The sequence below is a fragment of the Asterias rubens genome, chromosome 22 (assembly GCF_902459465.1).
Source record: "Asterias rubens chromosome 22, eAstRub1.3, whole genome shotgun sequence".
In the NCBI taxonomy this organism is placed as follows: Eukaryota; Metazoa; Echinodermata; class Asteroidea; order Forcipulatida; family Asteriidae; genus Asterias; species Asterias rubens.
Window position 1 is genome coordinate 3,032,794 of NC_047083.1, and position 23,934 is coordinate 3,056,727.

The 23,934-nt window shown below is 39.9% G+C and overlaps 1 protein-coding gene across 1 annotated transcript; it reads left to right on the forward strand.

Annotated features, from left to right (window-relative positions):
- The first annotated feature begins 257 nt into the window (after positions 1-257).
- On the forward strand, positions 258-21,722 carry LOC117305396. The gene is made up of 12 exons (XM_033790267.1): positions 258-926; positions 2,661-4,633; positions 8,732-8,875; positions 14,328-14,610; positions 15,162-15,347; positions 16,642-16,808; positions 17,117-17,279; positions 17,850-17,998; positions 18,687-18,825; positions 19,754-19,963; positions 20,356-20,522; positions 20,703-21,722. Exons 2-12 carry the CDS (start codon positions 2,685-2,687, stop codon positions 20,926-20,928), a joined length of 3,783 nt encoding a protein of 1,260 aa, XP_033646158.1. The 5' UTR covers positions 258-926; positions 2,661-2,684; the 3' UTR covers positions 20,929-21,722.
- Positions 21,723-23,934: the final 2,212 nt, after the last annotated feature.

Sequence of the window (23,934 nt, forward strand, 5' to 3'; positions counted from 1 at the left end):
CCTGGCGATGTACACAAACACTTTTCAATGGAGATTAAGCGGCTTTAGAAACTTCTAAAGAATAAGTCTTAGAATAACATCAAAAGGGCCCAGACGCACCTGTATGGTTCCTGGCCATTCAGATATTATTGGATTGTAAACTTACAGCAAGACTTAGCAGGATTCCGGCAAAGCTATAATTGGTGATGGATTGAAAACTTCAGGTGGGGGTTACAAAGGTGTTCGGGTAATGTGCTGCCCAATCGCTTTGTAAAGCACTTTTAGTTTGATGTACAGCATAAAGAGCAGTTGTTAGCTTGTTTGTGTTTCTGAAGCAACAAGAGGACATGCAAACTGCATTTGAATTTGATAAGAAAATTCAGTTGGAAGTAAAACTAAAAGAGCTTGCAGCAAAAAGAGAGGTACTACTGTTTGTGTTCATGTCACAACAAGAGTCATACAAGCTGCATTTTGGATTTGATAAGGAAATTCAGCTGGCAGTAAAATGCAAAAGGTGTGCAGCAGATAGAGCAGTCTTCAGCTTTGTGTGTTCCTGCAGCAACAAGAGTCATGCGAACTGCATTTGGATTTGATAAGGAAATTCAGTTGGAATTAAACTAAAGAGTGGTTTGTGAATACCACAATGTGGATATCTCTGTTGCGTAGTGTTGTTGTAAAAAGTACCAGTGGAAGTAAACTAGCACTTCTCGATCGGTTCGAGCACTTCTCGGTTAGGGACATGTCCGAACTCAAGACTCTGTCTCGCATAAGATCACCATTTTCTTTATTCTGACCTTTTGCAAGGTTTAACAACAACCTTCAAGTACCAAGGAGTCAGGGGTGTGCTAGGCATGATGAGCTGCAAGGAACTAGGGATTCTAGTCAAGGAGATGGGAAATTAACCTTCGTATATAGGAAAACAGCTATTTTTTTGTTTTTGCAGAGAGGTGAGTTTGTTATACTATGACTGTTGTATAGTGAACAACGTAAACAATGCATGTGTACACCAGCCATGTTACCTTAAAGGCAGTGGACATTGGTAATTACCCAAAATAATTATTGGCATAAAACCTTTCTTGGTGATGAGCAATGGGGAGAGGTTGATAGTACAATGTATAGAAAGACTCCCTTACACATTACCTTAGACTTGTGGACAAGTCGTTAAATCGGCCCACGCGCTGAGATAGTGGTCTCGCGAGATCACTGCTCTCGCGCGAACTGATGGCTCCCCGATTTCGACTCCTCGACAAGTCGTTAAATCAGCCCCACGCGCTGAGATAGTGGTCTCGCGAGATCACTGCTCTCGCGCGAACTGATGGCTCCCCGATTTCGACTCCTCGGGGAGCCATCAGTTCGCGCGAGAGCAGTGATCTCGCGAGACCACTATCTCAGCACGTGGGGCCGATTTGACGACTTGTCCACAAGTCTAACATTACTTCGGTGCTGTACAGAAGTTTTTTTAGAAAATGAGTAAAACAACGTCACGAAAACAATTTTTTACCCAGGATACAAAGATTAATTTAGCATGACATCGTAATTATACGACTCGCCTGAAAATGATGCTCTGTGATTTCAATGTTTTGCTCCAAAGAAATTGACGACTAATGAAGCTGAAACTGTTTCAGGTAAATTATGTTAAAGAGTTTCATGTCCTGGCAAACAACTTGGTCTACAAAATGTATCGAACCCCTTACATTGTCAAAATATTATTAACTCAAATAGCCGGTGTGTTGACGAAAAACAATTTTTGGGGGGAGAGTTCGACTTTATTCAGTGCACTGTAATTGTTTGAAAGCAAAAGGCGCCCGGGTTCTCTGCACTGGTTGATAAGTAAACAACCAACCAGAAGGGACTATTGTAAAATTAAGATTACATTCATATGTGGTTGTATGAAACATATAGTTATTAACCCTGTATAACATTAAAGGAATTGTGTGCTTTTGGAGGATTTCAAAAAACTGTATCATTGATGCGTGCCAACATAAGCAAAGTAACAAACCTGTGTAAATTTGTCTTTGAAATAGTTATAAGCAATCTTCGAGCACGAGCATAACAAAATAATAAACACTCCCAACACAGACTGTTTTGTTGTTGATTTTACATCAAACTTTATCATCAATAAATCTATTTAAACAAAAACTAGAAAACTGACGGATTAACTTCGCCCCCCCCCCCCCCCCAAAAAAAAAAAAAAGAAAAGGATGCTTGAAAACCTTTAAATCAGGGACTTGCTTAAATCTGCCATGTAAAAACGCCAACACTCGGTCGTGTGAGCTACCTTTAACTGATGTACATACACAATTGGTACTTGTCCCAATTGTATATTTTACCACTTAACATATTTACTTAGTCTTTTCCTATTTTGTGTGATTTTGTTTACAACGTGGCTATTATATGTCTGCACGCATAGGTATTTGAAATCGGTAAAATTATTTGTTTCCAGTCCTATCAGTGACTAGAATTTATCAACCTATTTTAGACAATTTATTTAAATTTCAATGTTATCAAAAGGTTATGTCAATTCTTATTTTTACGCATATGTATTTGAATTCAGTATTTCTGTTTCCGGCTTCAGCCTCTTACTTGACATTTATATCTTGAATCAAGTTTATCAATTTAGGCAATTTATTTAATACTGTCAATGTTATCAAAAGGTTATCTCTAAATTCTTCTTTTGTCAGAACTGAAGAGGAACAACAGACAGTATGGTTTTATGGCGAACGAGGAGGACTATTCCACTGGTTCAACCAGGAGACTCGCACACCGATGCCAGTCCCCAATCCGGCCCAACGCCTCACCAGTCAGGTCCGGTATCCGTTCCCTATGCGGTACATACCGTTACCTTAACCGGAACGCAGGATCCCATAGCTGCCGTGCAGAGCGCAAACACACCCGATGGAACCACCAAGTATGTTCCGAGGAATGCACCACTGCGAAGTCCCGGAACCCATGCAGGACGGAACCACAAGCAACAACAACGTGCACAAGAACCACCAGTCTTGCGACATAGTCCATCCTCTGTCAAAGTAACGCGAGCCGGGTCAGCGAAAACAAAACGACATGTAACTGTAACAACGAAAGTTAAAGCTGAATCTAATTCAGATTCAGTTTCACAAAACGCAACAAATCGAGACGCTCTGCTCTCATCGAGAATTAGGCGAGAAGAGATCAGTGACGATGGCGTTCCTGACTCTCAACTAACCTGGGCCTGGAATGGAAGCCTAACTTCTAAACCTAGTGCTCTAAATTTCGAAACAAAGACCCCTGAAATGACCAGGAAAAAAACAAATTCACCGAACTTCACAAGGACTAGGCGAAAGTCTATAGCACTTCCGGTGACCCACCCGAATCAGTATGAAAACCACCCGAATCTTAACGAAAACCACCCGAATCTACACGAGGTGCATTCGTGCGCCAGGCCGAAGAGTGGGTCTCTTGCAGCCAGGAGACAGAACCCACGGGCAGGTGTGTCTTCTAGGAGTTGGGTTACACCGACCAGTCCAGGAGAATCAACCTGCCGGGAGCTTGCTACCAAGAGCCCGGGGTCTACATCCCGGTGCCCCTCCCCACAGCCTTCTTTTGCGAGCGAGTACATTGCCGAGATCTTCCAGACCAGTGATAGGTTCTTAATGTCTAGGCCTGGCTCCGGGAGGCCTGGGTCGAGTAGGCCAGGCTCTGGGAGGCCAGGCTCTGGGAGGCCTTCAAGCGCCCGTCCACGACCGCCTAGACCTGCAAGTGCTCGCCCCCCATCCGGCAAGTCAGGCTCATACAGGGCACGCCCAGCAAGCGCCTTCCCTACAACGAGGTATGCCAAGAACAGTGCTCTTGTTGACCGAAACCTGCATCTTAAAGAGGATGACACAAGGCAACATTTGAGGGTGAAACTAGACAACGAAATGTTTCAGGAAGAAGAGACTAAAATGTCATCCGGGGATAGTGGAAAGGAAGTTAGCCAAGCTAAAAAGAACTTTACGGATGAAATCAATGAGACGTTTTCTATCACCGACAACCGTGTTTCTCAAGCCAGATTTTCAGATTCGGGGACAACCCCTGACTCGGCAGTTACTGGTCGATTTCAGAACCTTTCGATGGAGAGAGTTGATTTAGGCAACCCATCCCGTCTTTGTGATGAAAGTGATAAAAGTAGCCAACCAGAAACAATCATGGAGAGTGAGCAAGTCTTCCTCCCGCATGACCCCACAAGGGTAGAAGATTGCTCGCAACCGCTCGACTTCAAATTAAATGAAAGGCATGGTTGCACAACAGAGAGTGAAGTAGAATTATACTCAAGTGGGATTGCCGACGAATCAAGGCTAGTCATTCAATCCCAGCTCCACACCCAGCAACTCTCTGACCAAGTCGAAAGCTTCGCTTCGCTGGGCCTCCAGGACAGCAGCTCCGGGGCTGCGAAGGGACACGTCCCTCACCCGGAGGGACCTCGACCTTCTACGGTCACCAGGGCAAGCTTGGAGGCGCGATTCCAAGAAGAGAAGGCGGCCATACTTGGTGATCTTAAGAGGGACTTGGCGCAGAGGTTGAAACTGAGAAAGAAAAGTGGTATTATGAGCGATGGTGTCTTCCAGCAACAGATCAGGAGTAGTTTCTGGACTGCGGATATGTTGTATCACCGATGGGGAAGTGATCTACTTGAAATGTAAGTTTGATTCTCCTACTTCAGAAGGAATTGTTTTTTAGTCCTCAATTCAACCAAAAATAGAATTCAAAACATGATAAAGCCTTATTCATAGTTACTGCGAGTGCGAATGCGAAGCGAATTTTGACGTCACAAGGCTGCCCTTACACACAGGGCAACCCTTGCGAATTATCCGTTGCGACATTGTGACGTCAACATTCGTATCGCATTCGCATTCGCAGGAAGTATATGAACCAGGAGTAAAGGCACTGGACACTATTGGTAATTACTCAAAATAATAGTTATCATTAAATGTACTTAGTAACCAAGTGCGAATACTGGTCGTTTACAATACCAAACGCATCCCGTGCCTTAAAGACACGTAAATACTAATGGTAATTAACTATCGGTAACTTGCTGCATCTCACTATATGCAGATTATAACAAACTTGTGAAAAATGTGAAAGATTGAGCCCAATTGGTCGTCGAATGTGCGAGATAATAATGAAAAAAAAAAAGCTTGTCACACGAAGTTGTGTGCTTCCAGATGCTTGATTTCGAGACCTCAAATTCTAAATCTGAGGTCTCGAAAACAAATTCGTGGAAAATCACTTCTTTCTCGAAAACTACGTTACTTCAGAGGGAGCCCGTTTCTCACAATGTGTTATACTATCAACCTCTCCCCATTATTCGTTACAAAGTAAGGTTTTATGCTAATAATTATTTGAGTAATTACCAATAGTGTCCACTGCCTTTAACATTCTGGATGACTATTTACAATCATCTAAAGAAAAAATTAGCTGCCAAGGCTCGCAGGTGAGTGACTTGGTCAGATGAAGAGATTGTCATATTAAGAGATGGGTCTTTATAGTTGTAACGGTCTGTAACTCGAGAGTCGGTTGACTCCATTCAACCACTCCTAATTAACATTGCATGAAATCGACGCAAAGGCGTTAATGCATTCATGGAGTGAATGTTCCCAAGGTGTACATCATACTGATGTATCATGTGACCCGCATCAAGGTCTTGGTTATTCCGATTAATTGAGGGATTTCTTTCTTTTGGGTTCAGGCCTAGCAAGATTGGTTCCTTTGGGGTAGGGTTAACTGTCGCCATTCTAAGTATAGTATCTTTGAATCAAGATGGTGTTTGACAAATGCAATAATGAATAAGCTGATGTGACTCGTATATCTTTGAACTGGAATAAGGTACAACGTTGATGAGGTTGACAAGTACATGTAACTGCTGTCTGTGTATGTTCACTATCTTTGAATCAAGATAATTTGAGGCAAATGTAACGACGGCAAAGCTGACGTGACTTGTATATCTTTGAACCAATATAAAGCACAGCGTGAGTAATGTAAGCTTTTAATCACTTTCTTTGAATCAAGACAAGACGCATCATTTGTAATGGCAAGCGACTTAACTCATTGTATGATCACTATATTTCAGTCAAGATAAGGTACAAAATTATTGTTGACACAACTAATGTTTACTGGTATGGTTACTGTCTTCGAATCAATACGAGGTACAACATGTGACATTAGCAAACAACTATTGTTACGTGTATGTTCACTATCTTTGAATCAAGATAAGGTACAGTTTTCTTTTGTTGAAAAAAAAGTACTTCCACTTATACTTATACTCGTTGAACCAAAGTTTCAACGTTTTTTAATGTGTGCAGAACAATGTTACTGGTATTGCTTACTGTCTTTGAATCAAGATAAGGTACGGCAGATTAATGTTGGCAAACTTCCCTTCCTTGTGTGGTACATTTGCATCAAGATAGAACCAGATTGTCGTTAAAGATGGCAAACTTTTGTTACTGTATGTTTACGGGTAAGGACGTTATGCCATTGGTGGTCATGGGCGGATCCAAACAGACACGTTAAGGAGGGTAGTCGGAAGATCCGTCAAATATAGAGTATGCGAGCGCGAAACGCGTAGCCTTCAGGGCGTGTGATTGGGGTTGCGCTTAAAGGCAGTGGACACTATTGGTAATTACTCAAAATAATTATAAGTATAAAACCTAATTTGGTTACTAGTAATAGGGAGAGGTTGATAGTATAAAACCTTGTGAGAAACGGCTCCCTCTGAAGTGATGTAGTTGTCGAGAAAGAAGTAATTTTCCACGAATTTGATTTCGAGACCTCAAGTTTAGAACTTGAGGTCTCGAAATCAAGCATCTGAAAGTACACAACTTCGTGTGATAAGGGAGTTTTTTCTTCTTTCATAGTTATCTCGCAACTCCGACGACCAATCGAGCTAAAATTTGCACAGGTTTGTTATGTTATGTACATGTTGAGATACACCAAGTGAGAAGACTGGATTACCAAGAGTGTCCACTGCCTTCAAAGAGCCCATGTTCGGTTATAAAGGCATCATTTATGAAGGAAACAAAACAAAAGGCCTTAAAATTTTAGCTTTAGAAGGCATGGCCCGTTGCGACCCCCCCCCCCTCCCACACGCACCAATAGATATGCCCTGGACAGTGGTCGTAATACTACAATATGTTACCATGTTGTGCTCGTTTCGGCGAATTAGATATCGCCCATCACATTTTAATTTCGTAAACCAAGTATGAGATCTCAACCCCTTAACCTGAAATTCGATACTATGCAGAGAGAATTCATATTTCGATTTCGATTGCATGTAATTGAATACACGCCAACTCCGAGTTTAAAACAAAAATCGAAACTGTTTAAGAATGCAGTGATATTTGAAGTTCACAAACTCGGATGTTTATTCGGTTTTTATAATCGATATTTAATTGAGATTGTAGTTTTAAAGGAGCACTCGGTTGTTTCCCATCATTAACAATTCATGGTGAAAATATTATGTTTGGATAGTGTGTTCTTCTGTATACTATCAGTCGATAAATTATGAGAAACCGATCGCTGTAACAGAAGCTCGGGCCAAAGTGATGTTACACAAACATAAGAAAGAAGCAGGTTCGTGATCAAAAACATGAACATTAATGCTCTCAAATTATTGTTCTTATGTATAACTAGAGGGAGCATCTACGTTATATTCACACATAACAATAATGCAATCCCTCCTATTCCATGGTCATTCTCTCAGATAACAGCACTCGTAAAGACACTGGACACTATTGGTAATTGTCAAAGACCAGTCTTCTCACTTGGTGTATCTCAACATATGCATAAAATAACAAATCTGTGAAAATTTGAGCTCAATCGGTCAAGTTGTGTGCTTTCAGATGCTTGATTTCGAGACCTCAAATTCTAAATCTGAGGTCTCGAAATCAAATTCGTGGAAAATTACTTTTTCTCGAAAAGCACTCTACTTTATCAGAGGGAGCCGTTTCTCGCAATGTTTTATATATACTAGCAAACCTCTCCACATTACTCGTTACCAAGTAAGGGTTTATGATAATAATTATTTTGAGTAATTACCAATAGTCTCCATCACTGCCTTTAAATCCCTTTGCAAAACATTACATGAACTTAAATCTGTTTTGAAAATGACATAATTTTGTTATCAAACTCGCAGTGGTCTGTGGTTAAACCACTTGTCCTGCATCTACACGGTTGTGGCTTCGAATCCAACCAAACTAAGCGGCGATTTCACACTGGCTAGAATAAGTGTTGTCGTTTAGTTACTGAATCATAATTTCTTGATTTGTACAATTCTTAATCATAGGCATTAAACCAATGTATGTACTCTTTGAAGAGCCATATATGAGGGACAACTCTTTTTTTTCGAGTTGTCTTCCACTCTTTTAGATTGAAGTTTGCATCTTTTTGAGTGACTCTGTTCTGGAGTGAAACCCCTTCAAAAGAGTGAAAAAACCACCACTCTTAAAAAAAATCCTCTTGAGTGACAACTCGAAAAGTAAAGAGTGGTGTTTATGACTCTTTTACATTTAGAGAGTATGAGAGCGATTGGCTGTTGCCAGCTTTGCGTTAATATCTGAGTCCCCTTTTGGGAGTTAGCCGAGTTCCCTTGACGGAAAGATCATCTAAACAAACAAAGTATTCGAGTGAACATTCCATCTGACCAACATTTCAATTGTAGTTACAAACCGTCGGGGGAGGGGGTGTTATACTATACCTAACGCCATTTTTAATCTCAATCTTGGACGTTTATTGTCTATAGGAGGACTAAATGGAAAGCTGCTACCGGCAACTTTGAGGATAATGAGGATGACGTCAGAGAACCAGACTTCCCAAGGGAGCGGCGATTGGCGTTTTCCAATGACCGCAACGAAGAGACAAATCTACTGGACTTTGAAGCGCTAAGGTAGGACACAACAAATATTCAAATGACTTAAACATGGGGTTGTACTATTTGGGTTAAAACGCCATCAGTCGCAGTTGGTGTAATTCCTTGTAAGCAAAGATAATACAAACTAAAAAAAGAAATACCCCCTCTGGCATCGGTAAACTGATCGCTCCATTTTGACAAGAAGTTTAAGAGTGCAAGTTACTTAACAGCAAAGGTGATCCTGCCCTTTTGGCACACTGTTTTTTCTGACGAGTGAAGATCTTCGCAAAACGCCCCCTGCAATCCAACCAACAAAACGTAGGAAGAGTGAATTGGGAAGTCAAAAAAAATAGTTCAGATGTGAGAAAATCATAAAGGGAATAATAAAACTTATTATGTGGAACCAGCTGCCACAATGTAAACTTAATGCAATATTTTGGGTTGTAGCAAGTTTTGTGCTTACAGGCTCTGGGCCCAATTTCATGGCTCCGCTTACCGTACGCACAGAATCAGCGCTTACGTAAACATGGAATTATGTGCTTTCGGCAAGCATATTTCACGGGTTAGCGTACTCCAGGTTACAGAGGCATTCTACGCTTAGAAGGCTAGCGCAGAATTTCGGCGCTTGCACGTAAGCGGGGAACCGTGATAGTAAGCGCAGACTTCGGCGGTAAGCAGAACCGTGAAATTGGGGCACAATCATTCAAACCAAAGCCTCCACCCCCCCCCCCCCCCCGTCCCACCCCCACCAACGCACCCACGAACACTTTGCAAGGAAATTGTAAGGAATCTACCAACTGCGACTGATGGCGTTTTAATCCCAGTGGTACAAACCTCATGGTACAAAATAGAAACTGAGAACTGCAAGTGTCCGATTTTACCCTAAATTCTGGAAGATCCGATAAAATATACTACAGCTTGATCTCATTCACTGTACTCCTCAATGTCATTTGAATAAACGGGAACTACACCCCCCTCCCTTTCAGCCCAACTGTTTCTTCCTAAACCCTCGAGTTCGAGTTTTTGGTTTTCTTCAACACCATGTACACCTCTTTCCCTTTTTTTTTTTTTTTTTTTTTTTTTTTTTACAATTGCCCGAAGTATCGTAGATTAACAGTACAGGCTTGTTCTGAGCTTTTTCTACGCTGTATTTCACGAGGCTATTCGAAGCTAAATTACACCGTAAGTGTGGGGCTTTGCCATCGAGAGTTTTACTCTTAGCGATGTGATGTGACGCTGTGTGTGTGTGATGTGTCATGGCGATTTCTAATCGATACAAAGCTTTTAACACAAACCAAAACCACATTAAATACTTTGTTCAATGCATTACATTTTTTATATGGTTTGATTTTAGTCATTTGAAAATGAATAATTCATTAAATGGGGCAGTTCTGAGGTACGCAAAAAACCAAGAGTTTGTCTAGCGGAACAAATAATGGAGTACGCCATCGAAGAGTATAAAAAAAAAGTTCTGTTCTATACAAACAAAAACATTTTGTAAAGTGAAATCGCTTCTTCGTAAATGATAACCAAATCAAAATCATAAGCCTAAATCTGTATACCTTTTTAGACAACAAAAAGCACATCTCAAATTGGCACTTTAACCAAACACTTACCCTGTTTCCAATAATAAATTATGATACGGTTTTCAACCGTTAACACAAAATGTCCTGAATAACTTCCACATAAGAACATCTGCAAACGAGATTTCGTTACTTTTCATACTTCTTCCCAAAATGTACATTCATTCAAATAACAACATCTGCGAACGTTACCTAAATTATCTTGTGGGTTTTACCAAATGCCTGAAATCGATTATTAACTGCAGCGCTCCGACCCAATCACCCAGCATTATAGCTGTATCTCCGTGAACAGAACAACATTTGAAACACAACTACCTGCTGTGTTTTTCCTTAGATATCCCCCATGGCACTCCGTCAGCGATATATTGCCACGCAACTTCACCGGGCCCTCTCAAGTACTAAACAAGTTGTCCCAAAGAGGCAGAGTTTCCTAAAAAGAAAAACCGAAGTCAGGAATCCGGGCGTCCTTTGAGGCGTCAGTGCGTGATCCGGCGATTTAATTAGTTTAATTTACAGCCTTCCAAAATACTATCAAATTTGGTGGAACTTGGGTTTTGTTCGGTCATGGTCCACGGTGGGCGTTTTTGTGAGTTGTTTCTAATACAGCACCGACAACACTTTCTAAAGACGGGGTGGAATGTCTCCTAGCGAATTTGAGTCCATGTGAAAAATACAGAAAAATGTTGTGCCCCCTCGCTACACAATAGAGAAACGTCGCTTTTGATAAGCTTTTACAAGTTTAAAAAGACAAATTTTGTGGGATTTCCTTGCCTCTATTTTTATTCACGGCCCACTGTAAGGTATATGGGGTTGTTTTTTTTATACAGTACCGATAACACTTTGCAAAGACAGGGTGATATTTCTCCTCGCGAAATTAAGTCATTGTGAAACTAGAGAGAAACTACAAAAAGAGCCATCGCTTTTGATAAGCTTTTACAAGTTCAAAGGACAATTTTGTTTATTCCCTCTGTTTTTTTTTTGTCCACGGTCCACGGTGAGGGTTTTGTGAGTTGTCTCTAATTAAAACAGCAACGTAAACACTTTTGTAAAAACTGGCTGGAGTTTCGCGAAATTGAATCTTTGTGAACCCTAGTGAGAGAGGCTGTGCCCTGTCCCTTAAAGAGAGAGAGGGGAGAGAGAAGGGGTGGGGTGGGGGGGGGGTAGTCGTTTTTGATAAGCTGTTACAAAGTTGAAAGAAAAGGCTTGTCGCTTGTGCAAAAATGCAGACGTTTGGGAAATTACTTTTTTGTGAGGTTTTGACAAAATGACGGTGTAAAGGGCGGTTTAAAAAAAAATGTTATTGAGAAATACATGGGTCGAAACGTCATAATATGAGCAAAATGTTTGTTCTCTGGCGGCAACGGTTGCTTTCCAGTTATTATAGTATTGGTGTGCCTTATCTTAATTCCCAAGTTGCTTTTTCAAAATGACGTACCTTATATTGATTCAAGTAACTGCGGTTTGGAAAAAAGTATCGTTGCTGTTGTACTTAAGATTGATTGCGGATAATGCGGATACCAAAAGCAAATGCTTCGCCATAATAATAAATAATTTATAATAGTAATTGTCTTAATGCTCCTGTGTAACCCCGTGGTTGTGCAAATTTGTGACCTGCTCTGTGAAAATGAGTCAGATGTAGGCAATTTCAGGAATTGAGTTATATGCATGGCTGGAAAGAACACACCAGCAGCAGTAATTTGGTATGTGTCTAAGCTTTGGGGTGTATCGCGTTGCTGAGTTACTCCCGTTTGAAATTAGCCACTACACCATTTATTTTTAAACGAATTACAAGTAAAATGATATGTTAAACTACCATTGTGTGCAAAAGGATACAAATTAGACATAAGTATGATCACAAAATTGTTGTATTCATAGCTTTATTGCCTAAAAGTAAGTGTTCTAAAGGTAAACCATGCAACTAAAGATCTTAAAAATATTTTTTTTGTTTTACGTTTTCCACATTAAACTGTCCATAACTTAATATTGCATTGGGCGACATCTGACTCATTTTCACAGGGTGGGCCACATTTATGTATTTTTTTATGTGCAATTGTTATCAACAGTTTTACCTTGTAATGTAGTATCGGTTAGTGTTAGTTTTTTTTTTTTTTTTTTTTTTTTTTTTCATTATTATTCCAAGACTCCTATTACGGCATGTTAGTCCTTCATTATGCATCAGACATTCCACTCTTCATCCCATACCATCAACATTATAGTTGATTCCATCAACCCTTTTAAAAATGCACAAAGAACATCCGGTGTCATTTATAAGTGTATTTACCCTATACCCGTCCTACCGTATCGTCTAAAGTGCAAACAGGTTGAAATATTGATGATGCATAGCCGCCAACCTTCCATGTCTATTTTAATTATGAATGGCAATGTTGCAGGAAAAATGATGTCACTTTTTGTGGGGTTGTAATTCTTATTTTTGACAAAGTTGTGTAATGAGTGGCACGCAGCCTGCACTTTATAGAAGATAGATTGGAACTGAAATTGTTGGGAGCAACTGAGAAGTAATTTTAAGAACAGAACTATGAACGGTAATTGTTTTTGTGGTAGGGCTATAACTGATAGATTTTGTCTTGCAATGCATTCATTTGTTATAATTGTTATTCATGATCTAAAAACATGAATTCCATATCCCGTGTTTAAAAAGAAAACATCACTAAACAAGAACTTGAAATATGAACAAGAATTAGTTTAAAAAGTACATCAATTAACAAAAAATACACTGCTCTGGTAATCTGGTATGACCTTAATCATGACAAAATTTGCTGGTCCATTTTTCTTATTATTATTATCCTTGCAAACAAATAGTTAATGGCCTGACGTTTCGACCCTAGCAGAGTCTTTCTCGAAGGCTAAATGACAACACAACAAACATTATCCCTAATAGTTCAATCGATTCAGAAGAAGAAAAACAATTCCCTTAAAAAAAAAGTTGAGAACTCGCAATTTCGCAGTGCAGAAAAAAATGCAACAAACGAGTGTTTTGTATTTTACTCCCTGCCTTCATGTTACAAATATTTATGTTCGTTTGTCTAGTTTCAAAAGCGAATATGTATAAACATGTAAACCATCAACAGAGAAAACGACTCTTTACAGGTTGCTAAATCTGACACAAGAACTCCCAAATGACATCCGCAGAAGCTTTTAAAGCCACAAAACAAAGCAAAGTCACAGCGACAGGAGAGTTATGTGTTTGACTCTAAAACAGCAGGGGCCTCTGCAAACTGCCAAATGTAATAAAAATATCATCAAGATATTTCGCTGCAACAGTGAAGTTCGATGGGTGTTTAATCGCATGGTAACACAACACTATAAGGTGTCACCGTAGGGGACTGTGGCAAGAATTATTGCGCAGTCCCCCACGAGAATTGTTGCCAAGTTTCAACGTGTGTTTTTAAAGGCAGTGTACGGTATTGGGAGTTACTCAAAATAACTGTTAGGATACAGACTTACTTGGTAATGAGCAATGGAGATCTGATGATGGTAGTCTGAAGTAAATCTCCCTCTAAAGTAAACATAGCTTTTGAGAAAGAGGTAATTCTCACTCAAATAATAAAATATGTTGGGATACACCAAGTCATATAAGTGTGGGTTCGAATCCCGGTCGTGACACAAGAGTCCTTGAGCAAGAAACTTTAACTGCTTCTCTCCCACCAGGGATATAATGCGTACCTGTGAGGGATGATGTTTATATTGTGTATTAAAAAGCGCTTGGAGCTTTGCCGGGTGCCAGGTTGTTTACTCCCCCAGGGAGCAGCTGAGAAAGATGAATGTGATTGACCCAATGACCAGTGCACTAATGTAAAGCGCATTGAGACGGTTTCTGTGAAACGCACTATTAATAATTAATAGTAAATAATATTATTATGTGTTTTCCTTATTCTTGATTATAGATCTATGGCGGCTGCCATGAACCCAGCATTACGTCGCACAAAATCAACTGATACGCCCTCTTCCGGTGGTTCCCCGACAACTTCCCAGGTCAACTTCGCCAAGGCACATCCGGTTCTGAAGCCAGCTATGACGAGCGGCAGCCTGAGGTCAACGCCCCCACTCAGCAGAACCGGAAGTCGAGTTGATATGCGCCCTCTTGTGTTGACCTTAGCCGATTATAAACCTAAAGAAGCAGAGGATGGAATGGCTGATGACGAAACTCCAGAAGGCAGGAAATCAAGGGTAAAGTTCAAAATGTTGCAGTCAACCCGAGCAGGAAAAACAATTATTTTAAACGACAAGTATGATTTGTTTTATTGAATCGTAGTTTTCATGCTACGGCTATAATGAGTAACTTTTGTTGCCATTATAAACTTTTGTGAATAGAAATGATAATACACTTTTAGCGAGATGGGCCAAACACGCCAGAATTAAATAACTATAAATAGGTTTAAATCCATTTAACTTCAAAATCTTTTTTTTTTTTTAGGTTGATTACTTTAAACAACCAATAATAATACGATGCGAATGCTTTGGCCCAATTTCATAAAGCTGTTTAGAAGAAAGTACTGCTTGTCAAAATAATTTATCTGCTAAGCAAAAAAAAGAGTCGCAACAGTCGCAACAGTGTAATATTATATGCAACAGTGTAAATTGTATGGCAAGTTGGCTGGTTACCTGTTTTGCTTAGCAATATTTTCCTGTGCTTAGCAAGTTTTTCTTGCAAAGGCTTAATGAATTTGGGCCCTGGCAGTTTATTCCAACAGTAATTATTGTTTTATATTTTTCAACAGCTGAGGGCGCTCTTCGTAGCCATCGTGATGAAAGTGGTGAGAATTACTCGAGTTGCAATCTGTATGATACGCGCTTCTAAGGAGCTGAACATCGACACATTCTTGGCCCAGCTTCACTTCTATAACACGAGAACCATGGAGGAAGAACTGACATTCGAAAAAGAAAAATATTCGAGAAAATACTCCGTAAGAATTGTTTTTGTTTTTTGTTGTATCGAAAAGTTTATTGTTTCAAGAATAGTTTTGGATCGGAGGAAGAACTGACATTCAAAAAAGAAAAATATTCGAGAAAAAAACTCTGTAAGAATTTTATTTTAGTGTTTTATTACTAACTTCCAAATTTATTGATAAAGCCTTATTCGGGGAGAACTTAGTTTAAGTTTCAGTGTTTTGTTCGCTTGATATGCTGAAAGTAACAGAACAGTTATATGTATATCTGAACATTTTGATGGGGGTCGAGAAAGTTACAAGCTTTCATTTGAGCCATTGCCCGAAAAAGTCCGCCAATTATTAGTAGCAGTGAAATAAAGTGCTCAAATTAGTTTTTGTCGGGATCCCGACAATATCAAAATGTGACAAATTCTTATTTGTTTTATAAGAATCGTTTTAAATTTTTGCCATGGTTCCTGAACATGAAAAGTAAAAGTTAAACTTGTTTTCGTTAGAGCGGGTAATACTCTTTGAAATACCATTCACTCAAAAATAATATACTTTTTAATGTTTGGGGCAAAAAAACTGACATAGCATCTTTAAACACCTGTGATATAATTTACATGGACGGACAGTTTTAACTGATAAGTCACTGATAAGTTTTTTCTAAACACTACGACACAAATCCTGGTGTGTGGCAAGAGATTATGTCCCCCGGAGATTCTGCCCCCCCCCCCCCCCCCCCCACACACACACACAAAAAGGCGAACTGCGTGCAGGCTTCTTCTGATAGCGCCCTCTTTTGAATCATCCCCCTTGTTCAGCCCACGTTAATTTCCCATAAGACAGAATCACTTTGGGACAGATTTCCCTATGATAGTGGCAATATTGATCAAGAGTTTCAGTCGGGTGAAACCTCAACTCAACTGGTTACTCCCCAAAGCCACGAAGGCACCATTATTGAAACGTCAAACTATGCTCTAAAACAGCCGTTTCGGAATGTCCACAGTTTGTTAATATTCACATGTGTTTCAAGTTAGTTCGCCTTTGAAGCACACCAGCCCTCGATTTCACCAAACTCTTACTAACTTAGAATCAATCTTAGGACTTAGGACGAGTAAAGTTCCGTATCCAAATACGTAGGACGACTTGAACCCGTCCTAACTTAGGACGAGTTACTCGTCCTAACTCGAGTTAGGATTAATCCTAGCGTTTCGTGAAATCGGCTGCAGGAGTCCAAAACTGAAATGTTTCAGCTCCAACCTTCCACTTTTTTTGTTGTGATCTCGTCATTTATTATTTGCCGTTCTTGTCGTTAAATCCCGTGCAGAAACTTCACGTTCCGAACTGGGCTCGAAAGATTGGCCTGAAACCACCCTGGGAGCGTACTCCCGATGACGTCATGGCCCTCTATAGTATCCTGAAGAATCTGAAGAGTTTCGAACGATTCACACACCAAATGAGAATGGAAATCTGTAGAGCGGCTACCTACAGCTGGTAAGATGCTGGGTCATTCTTATCAATTGCAAAATGTCATGTTGTTTAGAATATACGACGCCGCCAAGCAAGAGGATGCTCATTCACAAGGCAGTTATAGGAAAGGCCTCTGTGGCAGGATATTCTGTGGACCCCCCCCCCCTTCTATAAGGCGAACTGTGTTAAAAATTATTGTGATAGCGCCCTCTGTTGAATGATCCACCTTCAGCCTATGCTTATTAATTTCCATAAAGAGGGACAGAATCACGAGCCTCGTCAGATGTTCAAACTAATGGCAATAATCATTGTTTAGTGATTTTCTTTTTCAGTTGCGAAAAGGGGCGTGTCATATTACGTCAGGGTCACGTGGGACACAACTTTTACTTCATCTTTTCGGGGTCCGTCTTCGTTCAGATTGACATCGCTGACGCACAGACAGGGGTCGTGACCCCAGAGACTACGTGCGTCATGGAGAAGGGGTCAAGCTTTGGGGTAAGTGACGTCACTCGTGTGTCGGGTAGGGGAACCAACAACTGGAATTGTAATATTTTGTGCTTAACAATGCAGAAGCTGTTAGCTTAGATTTACATATTTGTTTAGTTCCATTACCAAACGTAGACAAACACTAGGCAGTGGACACTAGTGGTTATTCCTCAAAATAATTGTTAATAGCATAAAAAACTTATCGGTAATTAGCAGTGGAGAGCTGGTGGTAGTATAAAACATTGTGAGAAACAGCTCCCACAGAAATAACGTAGTTTTTGTGAAAGAGGTAATTTCTCACTCAAATTAATAATACAATTACAAGACTTCATGCTGAAGCCTTTTAATATGCACCTGAAAGCACAAAAAGTAATACAACAATTAGTTTTTTGTATGTTATTCTCTTGCAAATTTGATGACCAATTGAGCATAATATTGGGATACAACAAGTGAGAATATTGGCCTTTGACAATTACCAAAAAAAAATGTGTCTTGTGCCTTGAAGACGAGTTTCAATATCGCAACTTCTTGAGCAACTTCCAAAAGTCTTAAGTTCTTCCGATATTCTGTTTGTGACAGGAGCTGGCTCTTTTAGGAACTGGTAGACGGACTGCCTCCATCATTTGTCGAGAAAACACGGAGCTCTTTGAGATCGAGAAAGAAACATTCATGGAACTGTGCCCTGATATGTTCGAGAAGGAACTGGAAGAGAAAATTGATACTGCAAAGTAAGTGATTGTTTTCTTTGTCTTAGTAGTTGTCTTCTGAATTACTTACATATTTTTGGTAAAGTCTAAGAGATTGTTGCATGAAGGTAACTCAAAAGTTAAGCTGATATGTTTTTGGTTTTAGGGGCACGTTGTCTTTAGACGCTTTGGGGCTCAACAAGCTTTTAATTTTAAATGAACATTAAAATAGTATTTCAATAAGAGAATAGTTTATGTTGTTGTGTAATTTCATGACAGAATATAGTCCGCTTTTCGTAGAACATTTGTGTATTTAAAACATGGAGAACGTGATGTTCGACTGTTTCTCAAGAAACAAATTGATTTTGTTTTTGTTGAATTACTCATTACAACATACTGTTTGTGGTTTTGTACAACTTTTGAAAAGTAAATTTAAAGAAGAATTTCGAACAGAACCACTGTGGAAGATTTGAAGACATGTGCCCCTCAATAACTCTTTTCCAAGAGAGTGTCGAGTAATTTGTAAAGAATCTTTTTTTCGATGATAACATTTAATATTTTAGTCTTATGCTTTCCGACTCATTCGTATAACATTTAATATTTCAGGATTATGCTTTTCCGACTCATTTGTAAAACATATACTAGTCAGGATTATACTTTTCCGACTCATTTGTACAACTATGATTCTAAAAAAAATCTTAAATTCTGTTTGTACTGTTTCTGGTTTCAGGAGGCAGGACATTTTCTCAAAGTTTCCAGCCAGCGACTTGAAGCTGTTGTGTTTTCACTCCTTCATTGAAGAGGTTGCTTATGGACAGGTCATTGAGCTAGACACTGCAAATACAGACACCATTTATTTCATTATCAAAGTAAGATTTATTTATTTTAAACTTATTTGTATCCACGGTTATTTTATTCATGTACAATAGCCGATATGCGCAAGGGCTGTCGTAGAACTGTTAGGTTAGGTTTAGTCCCAGCCGGCCCAGCCTACAGCTTATCCAGTTATATGCATTTGCGCACCATTGATTGAGCCAAGCCCTGCGACCAGCTTATCTCAAGGCAGTACATAAACAACCTCCACCAACCGAGTCCAGCATTCCCCTGAAGACGATCATTGCATACTAAATCGAAACGTTGGGATGTCTTCCACCGGTTTATGCAGAACCACTAATACTAAAAACAAAGGGTGCGTTCGTTTAGCTTCCCTGTGTCTACCTAGCGGTGCCTGGTGAGCCCCTGACAAGAGCTAAACGAACGACCACTCACCGCTCTCGTAGTGACGTCGTTTACCTGGGGCCAGCCCCCAAGTGACCCACTCCACAAGCAGGGCACTGGGGGATGACCTGGGTGAGCCCCTGGAATGACGTCAAAAGCTATTCGAACACACCGGGGCAGACCGGGGATGACCCAGGGAAGCTAAACGAACGCACCCGAATATATTCACATGGTGTTACCGAGTAAGAGCATTCAATTTAAGTTCTGGTGGTTGAGTCATCAGAGCGTGGGTTCGAATCCCGGTCATGACACTCTTGTGTCCTTGGGCAAAATACTTTACTTCTCTTTACCCAGTGGTATGAATGGGTAAATGCGAGGGGAGAGGTTGATATTTGTGTATGAAAATTCCTCTGGATGCGTCGGTGCCCAGGTTGTAAACTCCACAGGGAGCTGATAAATATTGAAGGGATGTTATTTGCCCAATGACCAGGGCACTAATGTAAAGCCCATTGATTGAGAGAGTAACTGTGAAAATAATGTGCTCTAATCAGAAGTTGTTATTACTATTTTTGTTATTAGGGTAAAATCACTTTATTGAAGGAGTTTGACCTTTCAACTATCCAACCCGAGGACCGCGTAGCGATCCAGACATTCGGCAACAAGGATCTACCGACGCCGAGACCTGGCCAGGAATGTAACAATAGAGGGCGGCAGATGTTGCTTCCACAGGCTACAGACACCAATAAATGTTTTTTGAGGGTTGGTGAGCTTCGCGATGGTGGATGTACGGTAAGAATAGAAATGACCAAACTATAGTAGCTATCTCCGTTTATAAAATGTTTTAACCAGATTTGAAGAAAAACAAGTTTTTTAGACGCTCTCTGTTTTTATCTTGACCTACGAAAGATATTTCACTAAAAGTGGATTATTTTTAGATCTGGTATGGTATCCATAACTATTGTTTAATTTTGGTTGTTTATAATTCTGGTTTATTACCAACGTGTGTTTAACCTTTAATAATAATAATAATAATAATAATAATAATATTTGTAATGCGCACGTATCCACCCTGCTGGGTGTTCAAGGCTTTAAGATACTTGTTGCCTTACTGTACATTCGTTTTACAGTTTTTTCTTATGAAATAAACCAAGAATACAAACTGAAAATGTTCCCTTTTTCAGGAAATTTCCATATTGCACCCAAACTCAAAGATCCGGTCGCAGGCAGCCGGCGTTACGCTGGTAAGCAACGGCGTCCGACTGATGAGGATGTCCAAACGGACATTCGAGCAGTACGCGCCTAGAGTAGTCATGGAGATACTTTGGAAACAACCGGTGAAACCACTGAGGTAATGACATGTGACCAGTTTTTTTTTTTTTTTTTTTTTTTTTTTTTTTTTTTTAAGATTTGTATACAGGATACACAAATCAGCACAAGAACTGCATTGCGTTAAGATCCAGTGTAATATAAAACAATAACTATTTGCCATGCTTATAAATACGGGCACACAATTATTTATTTTAACCAGAGTTCCGTGCCAGGAAGAGCTGTACCGGAAGTACTTGGGAGATGTCAACTGGTCTGGTTTCAAGTCGAAAGTGGTGGAGACGTTACACGAGGAGAAGACAGGCGCCCTCATCGCCAGCAAACCGTCAACATCAAAGGGATCTACTGGGTGGGCGAAATGGCCAGGATCAAGGTCAAATGCTAAACGTGTCAAGAGTGGTGTACGTATTGTCGCGATAGCCAAATAGCTACCTCCACTCCCCATATTACAACACACAATAATTTACGAAGCGCTCATAGATCATAGCGCAAGTTAAAACAATTGAAGTAAAAAACGAGAGTATTTAGAACATTATTATTATTCCCAAATGACAGTTTGAAGACTGTTCAAAGTTGGTGGACCAACTACACTAACAGCTGTTTGGCCTAGAACTTTGTTTGGGGAACGTTCAAGCGAGTGATGTCAAGTGTGGACCGAATAAATCGTGGAGGAGTGTAATGTGACAGAAAGTGAGAACGACACACACACACAAACGAACAAGTGCAAGAAGAACATGAAGAAAAAGAAAAAAAAAAAAAAACAGAGACAGAAAACAAAAATGAATAATGGCAGAATATAATTATAAAACGTACAATGTAAAAAAGAAAGTTGACACGAAGTGCAGCAAAGCCAAGAGATAATATTAACTATCGCTGGAAAGAAAAACTTCACCCACCCACCCGGTGATTATCATATCCCTATAGCACTTCTGAAAACCCAGCCTTACATCGCAAAATACACTCCCCTCATCCCACGCACCCGACCCCCCGTCCAAAGGCCCTTTTCTTCATGAAGAAACAAAAAGAGGGAGATAGTTTAGATAAATAATTCATACATCAATAAGATATCCAATTACATTATCGTTTGAAAGAAACGGAACGATTCTGTTTGCATTGTTTTTGAAAGGGGCAAGGTCCCAAACACAGTTTCTCCTTTGTAAAGGGATATAAGGAAGTTGTAGTTTGAAAAGTAAAAACACCCTTGTCACACGAAGTTGTGTGCTTTCAGATGCTTGATTTCGAGACCTCAAATTCTAAACTTGAGGTCTCGAAATCAAATTCGTGGAAAATTACTTCTTTCTCGAAAACTATGTCACTTCAGAGGGAGCCGTTTCTCACAATGTTTTATACAATCAACCTCTCCCCATTACTCATCACTAAGTAAAGTTTTAAGCTAATAATTATTTTGAGTAATTACCAATAGTGTCCACCGCCTTTAACTTAATACTGGAGAGTGCTACATTCAGATAGACCTAAGTCATTAAAATGATGATTAAACTGGTTGAGATATGAAGGACAACTTTGTACAAAAAAAAAACGCGTTTTCGAATTGCCATAGATTTCTTTTTTTTTAACTTATAAATATATATTATATATATTATAGAAACCTATGCATGTTGTTGTTTGAATTATTGTTTACTTTCTTATTACTTATGCCTGCAATAAACTGAATCAGTCTAAATGAAGAAGTGTGACTTGTTTGACAGAGGAAATTGTTATTTTGTTTCAAAACAAAGTTGTTTGAGTTTGATCTCTTACACGTGTTAATTTTCTCTATTGTTCCAGTGCTTTGAATAATGAGGTAAATGCCATAACTGTCCCGTGTCGGGTGATGCACGTGTAGCCGTCGATTTCACCAAACTCTTCTTAACTTAGTATTGGGGACTGTTTAGGACGAGTTAAGTTCCGTATCCGAAGACGTTAGGACGCATTGAACCCTTCCTGAGTTAAGAAAAGTTGCTTGTCCCAACTCGAGATAGGATTAATTCTAGCGTTTAGAGAATATGGCTTCAGGACACATGATTGCTAGCATTTACGAGCAATGAAGAGCTGTTGATAGTATACAACATTGTGAGAAACGGCTCCCACTGAAGTAACGTAGTTTTTGAGAAAGAGTAATTTCTCACCAAAATATTTGAATTTAATTCCAGACTTCAGCTGAGGTTTCGAATTCAAAGCAACTGAAAGCACACAACTTGTGCGACAGGGGTGTTTTTTCTTCCATTATTCTCTCGCAACTTCGACGACTAATTGAGTCAAAATTTCCACAGGATGTTTTATGCATGTTGAGATACACCAACTGAGAGTAGACTGGTCTTTGACAAATACCAAAGTTGTCCAGTGCCTTTGGACATTGGACAATTATGGTAATTGCTTATGGTGGTAAGAAACCACTGGTGGGGACACTGGACACTATTAGTACTACTGGACACCACTGCTAAATTGCCAAAGACCATCATACTCACCTGGTGGCAGTGTCATTGCCGAGCGGTTAAGAGCACCGGATTCAAGCACTGGTGTTTGATCAGCAGAGTGTGGGTTCGGATCCCGGTCGTGACACTTGCTACATAAAATTGGGGAGGTAGTGCTTTCTGCTCTACCGGCTAGGCTTCGGATTTAAGAAATCCAAGCCTACATTCATATGGACTGTGAAAGGGGTAACCTTGTTGTTTCAGCCCTAGGAGTAGGTGGCAATGGCCTCTGGAAACAAAAAATTGTAGCCCACACATTGAAGTGGCCTTCGGCCTTGTGTGTCAGGCGACTTGCATAAAAAGAAAAAAGAAAAAATACATAATGTTAAAACACAAATCTGTACTGATACATAATCATTGTGATACATGTGATGATTTCCTTACTTCATCTTATATAGGATTTGAGGCATTGCATGGTGAGGTATCAATGTATTATTATTTGGTTTGCGGTAACACCATGTGTGTATCTACTTGCCAGGTAGAGTTGTTCTTTAGAGAACTGTCTTGCTTTATATTTGGTTTGCGGTAACACCATGTGTGTATCTACTTGCCAGGTAGAGTTGTTCTTAGGGAACTGTCTTGCTTTATATTTGGTTTGCGGTAACACCATGTGTGTATCTACTTGCCAGGTAGAGTTTGTTCTTAGGAAACTGTCTTGCTTTATATTTGGTTTGCGGTAACACCATGTGTGTATCTACTTGCCAGGTAGAGTTGTTCTTAGAGAACTGTCTTGCTTTATATTTGGTTTGCGGTAACACCATGTGTGTATCTACTTGCCAGGTAGAGTTTGTTCTTAGGGAATTGTCTTGCTTTATATTTGGTTTGCGGTAACACCATGTGTGTATCTACTTGCCAGGTAGAGTTGTTCTTAGGGAACTGTCTTGCTTTATATTTGGTTTGCAGTAACACCATGTGTGTATCTACTTGCCAGGTAGAGTTTGTTCTTTAGAGAACTGTCTTGCT

Bases quoted from the DNA above. Each gene is read 5' to 3' on its own strand.
- LOC117305396 (XM_033790267.1), top strand. From the start codon at position 2,685: ATGGTTTTATGGCGAACGAGGAGGACTATTCCACTGGTTCAACCAGGA. The intron at 14,611-15,161 runs GTAAAGTTCAAA...ATTTTTCAACAG, and splicing joins CAGAAGGCAGGAAATCAAGG to CTGAGGGCGCTCTTCGTAGC. The intron at 18,826-19,753 runs GTAAGATTTATT...TTTTGTTATTAG, and splicing joins CCATTTATTTCATTATCAAA to GGTAAAATCACTTTATTGAA.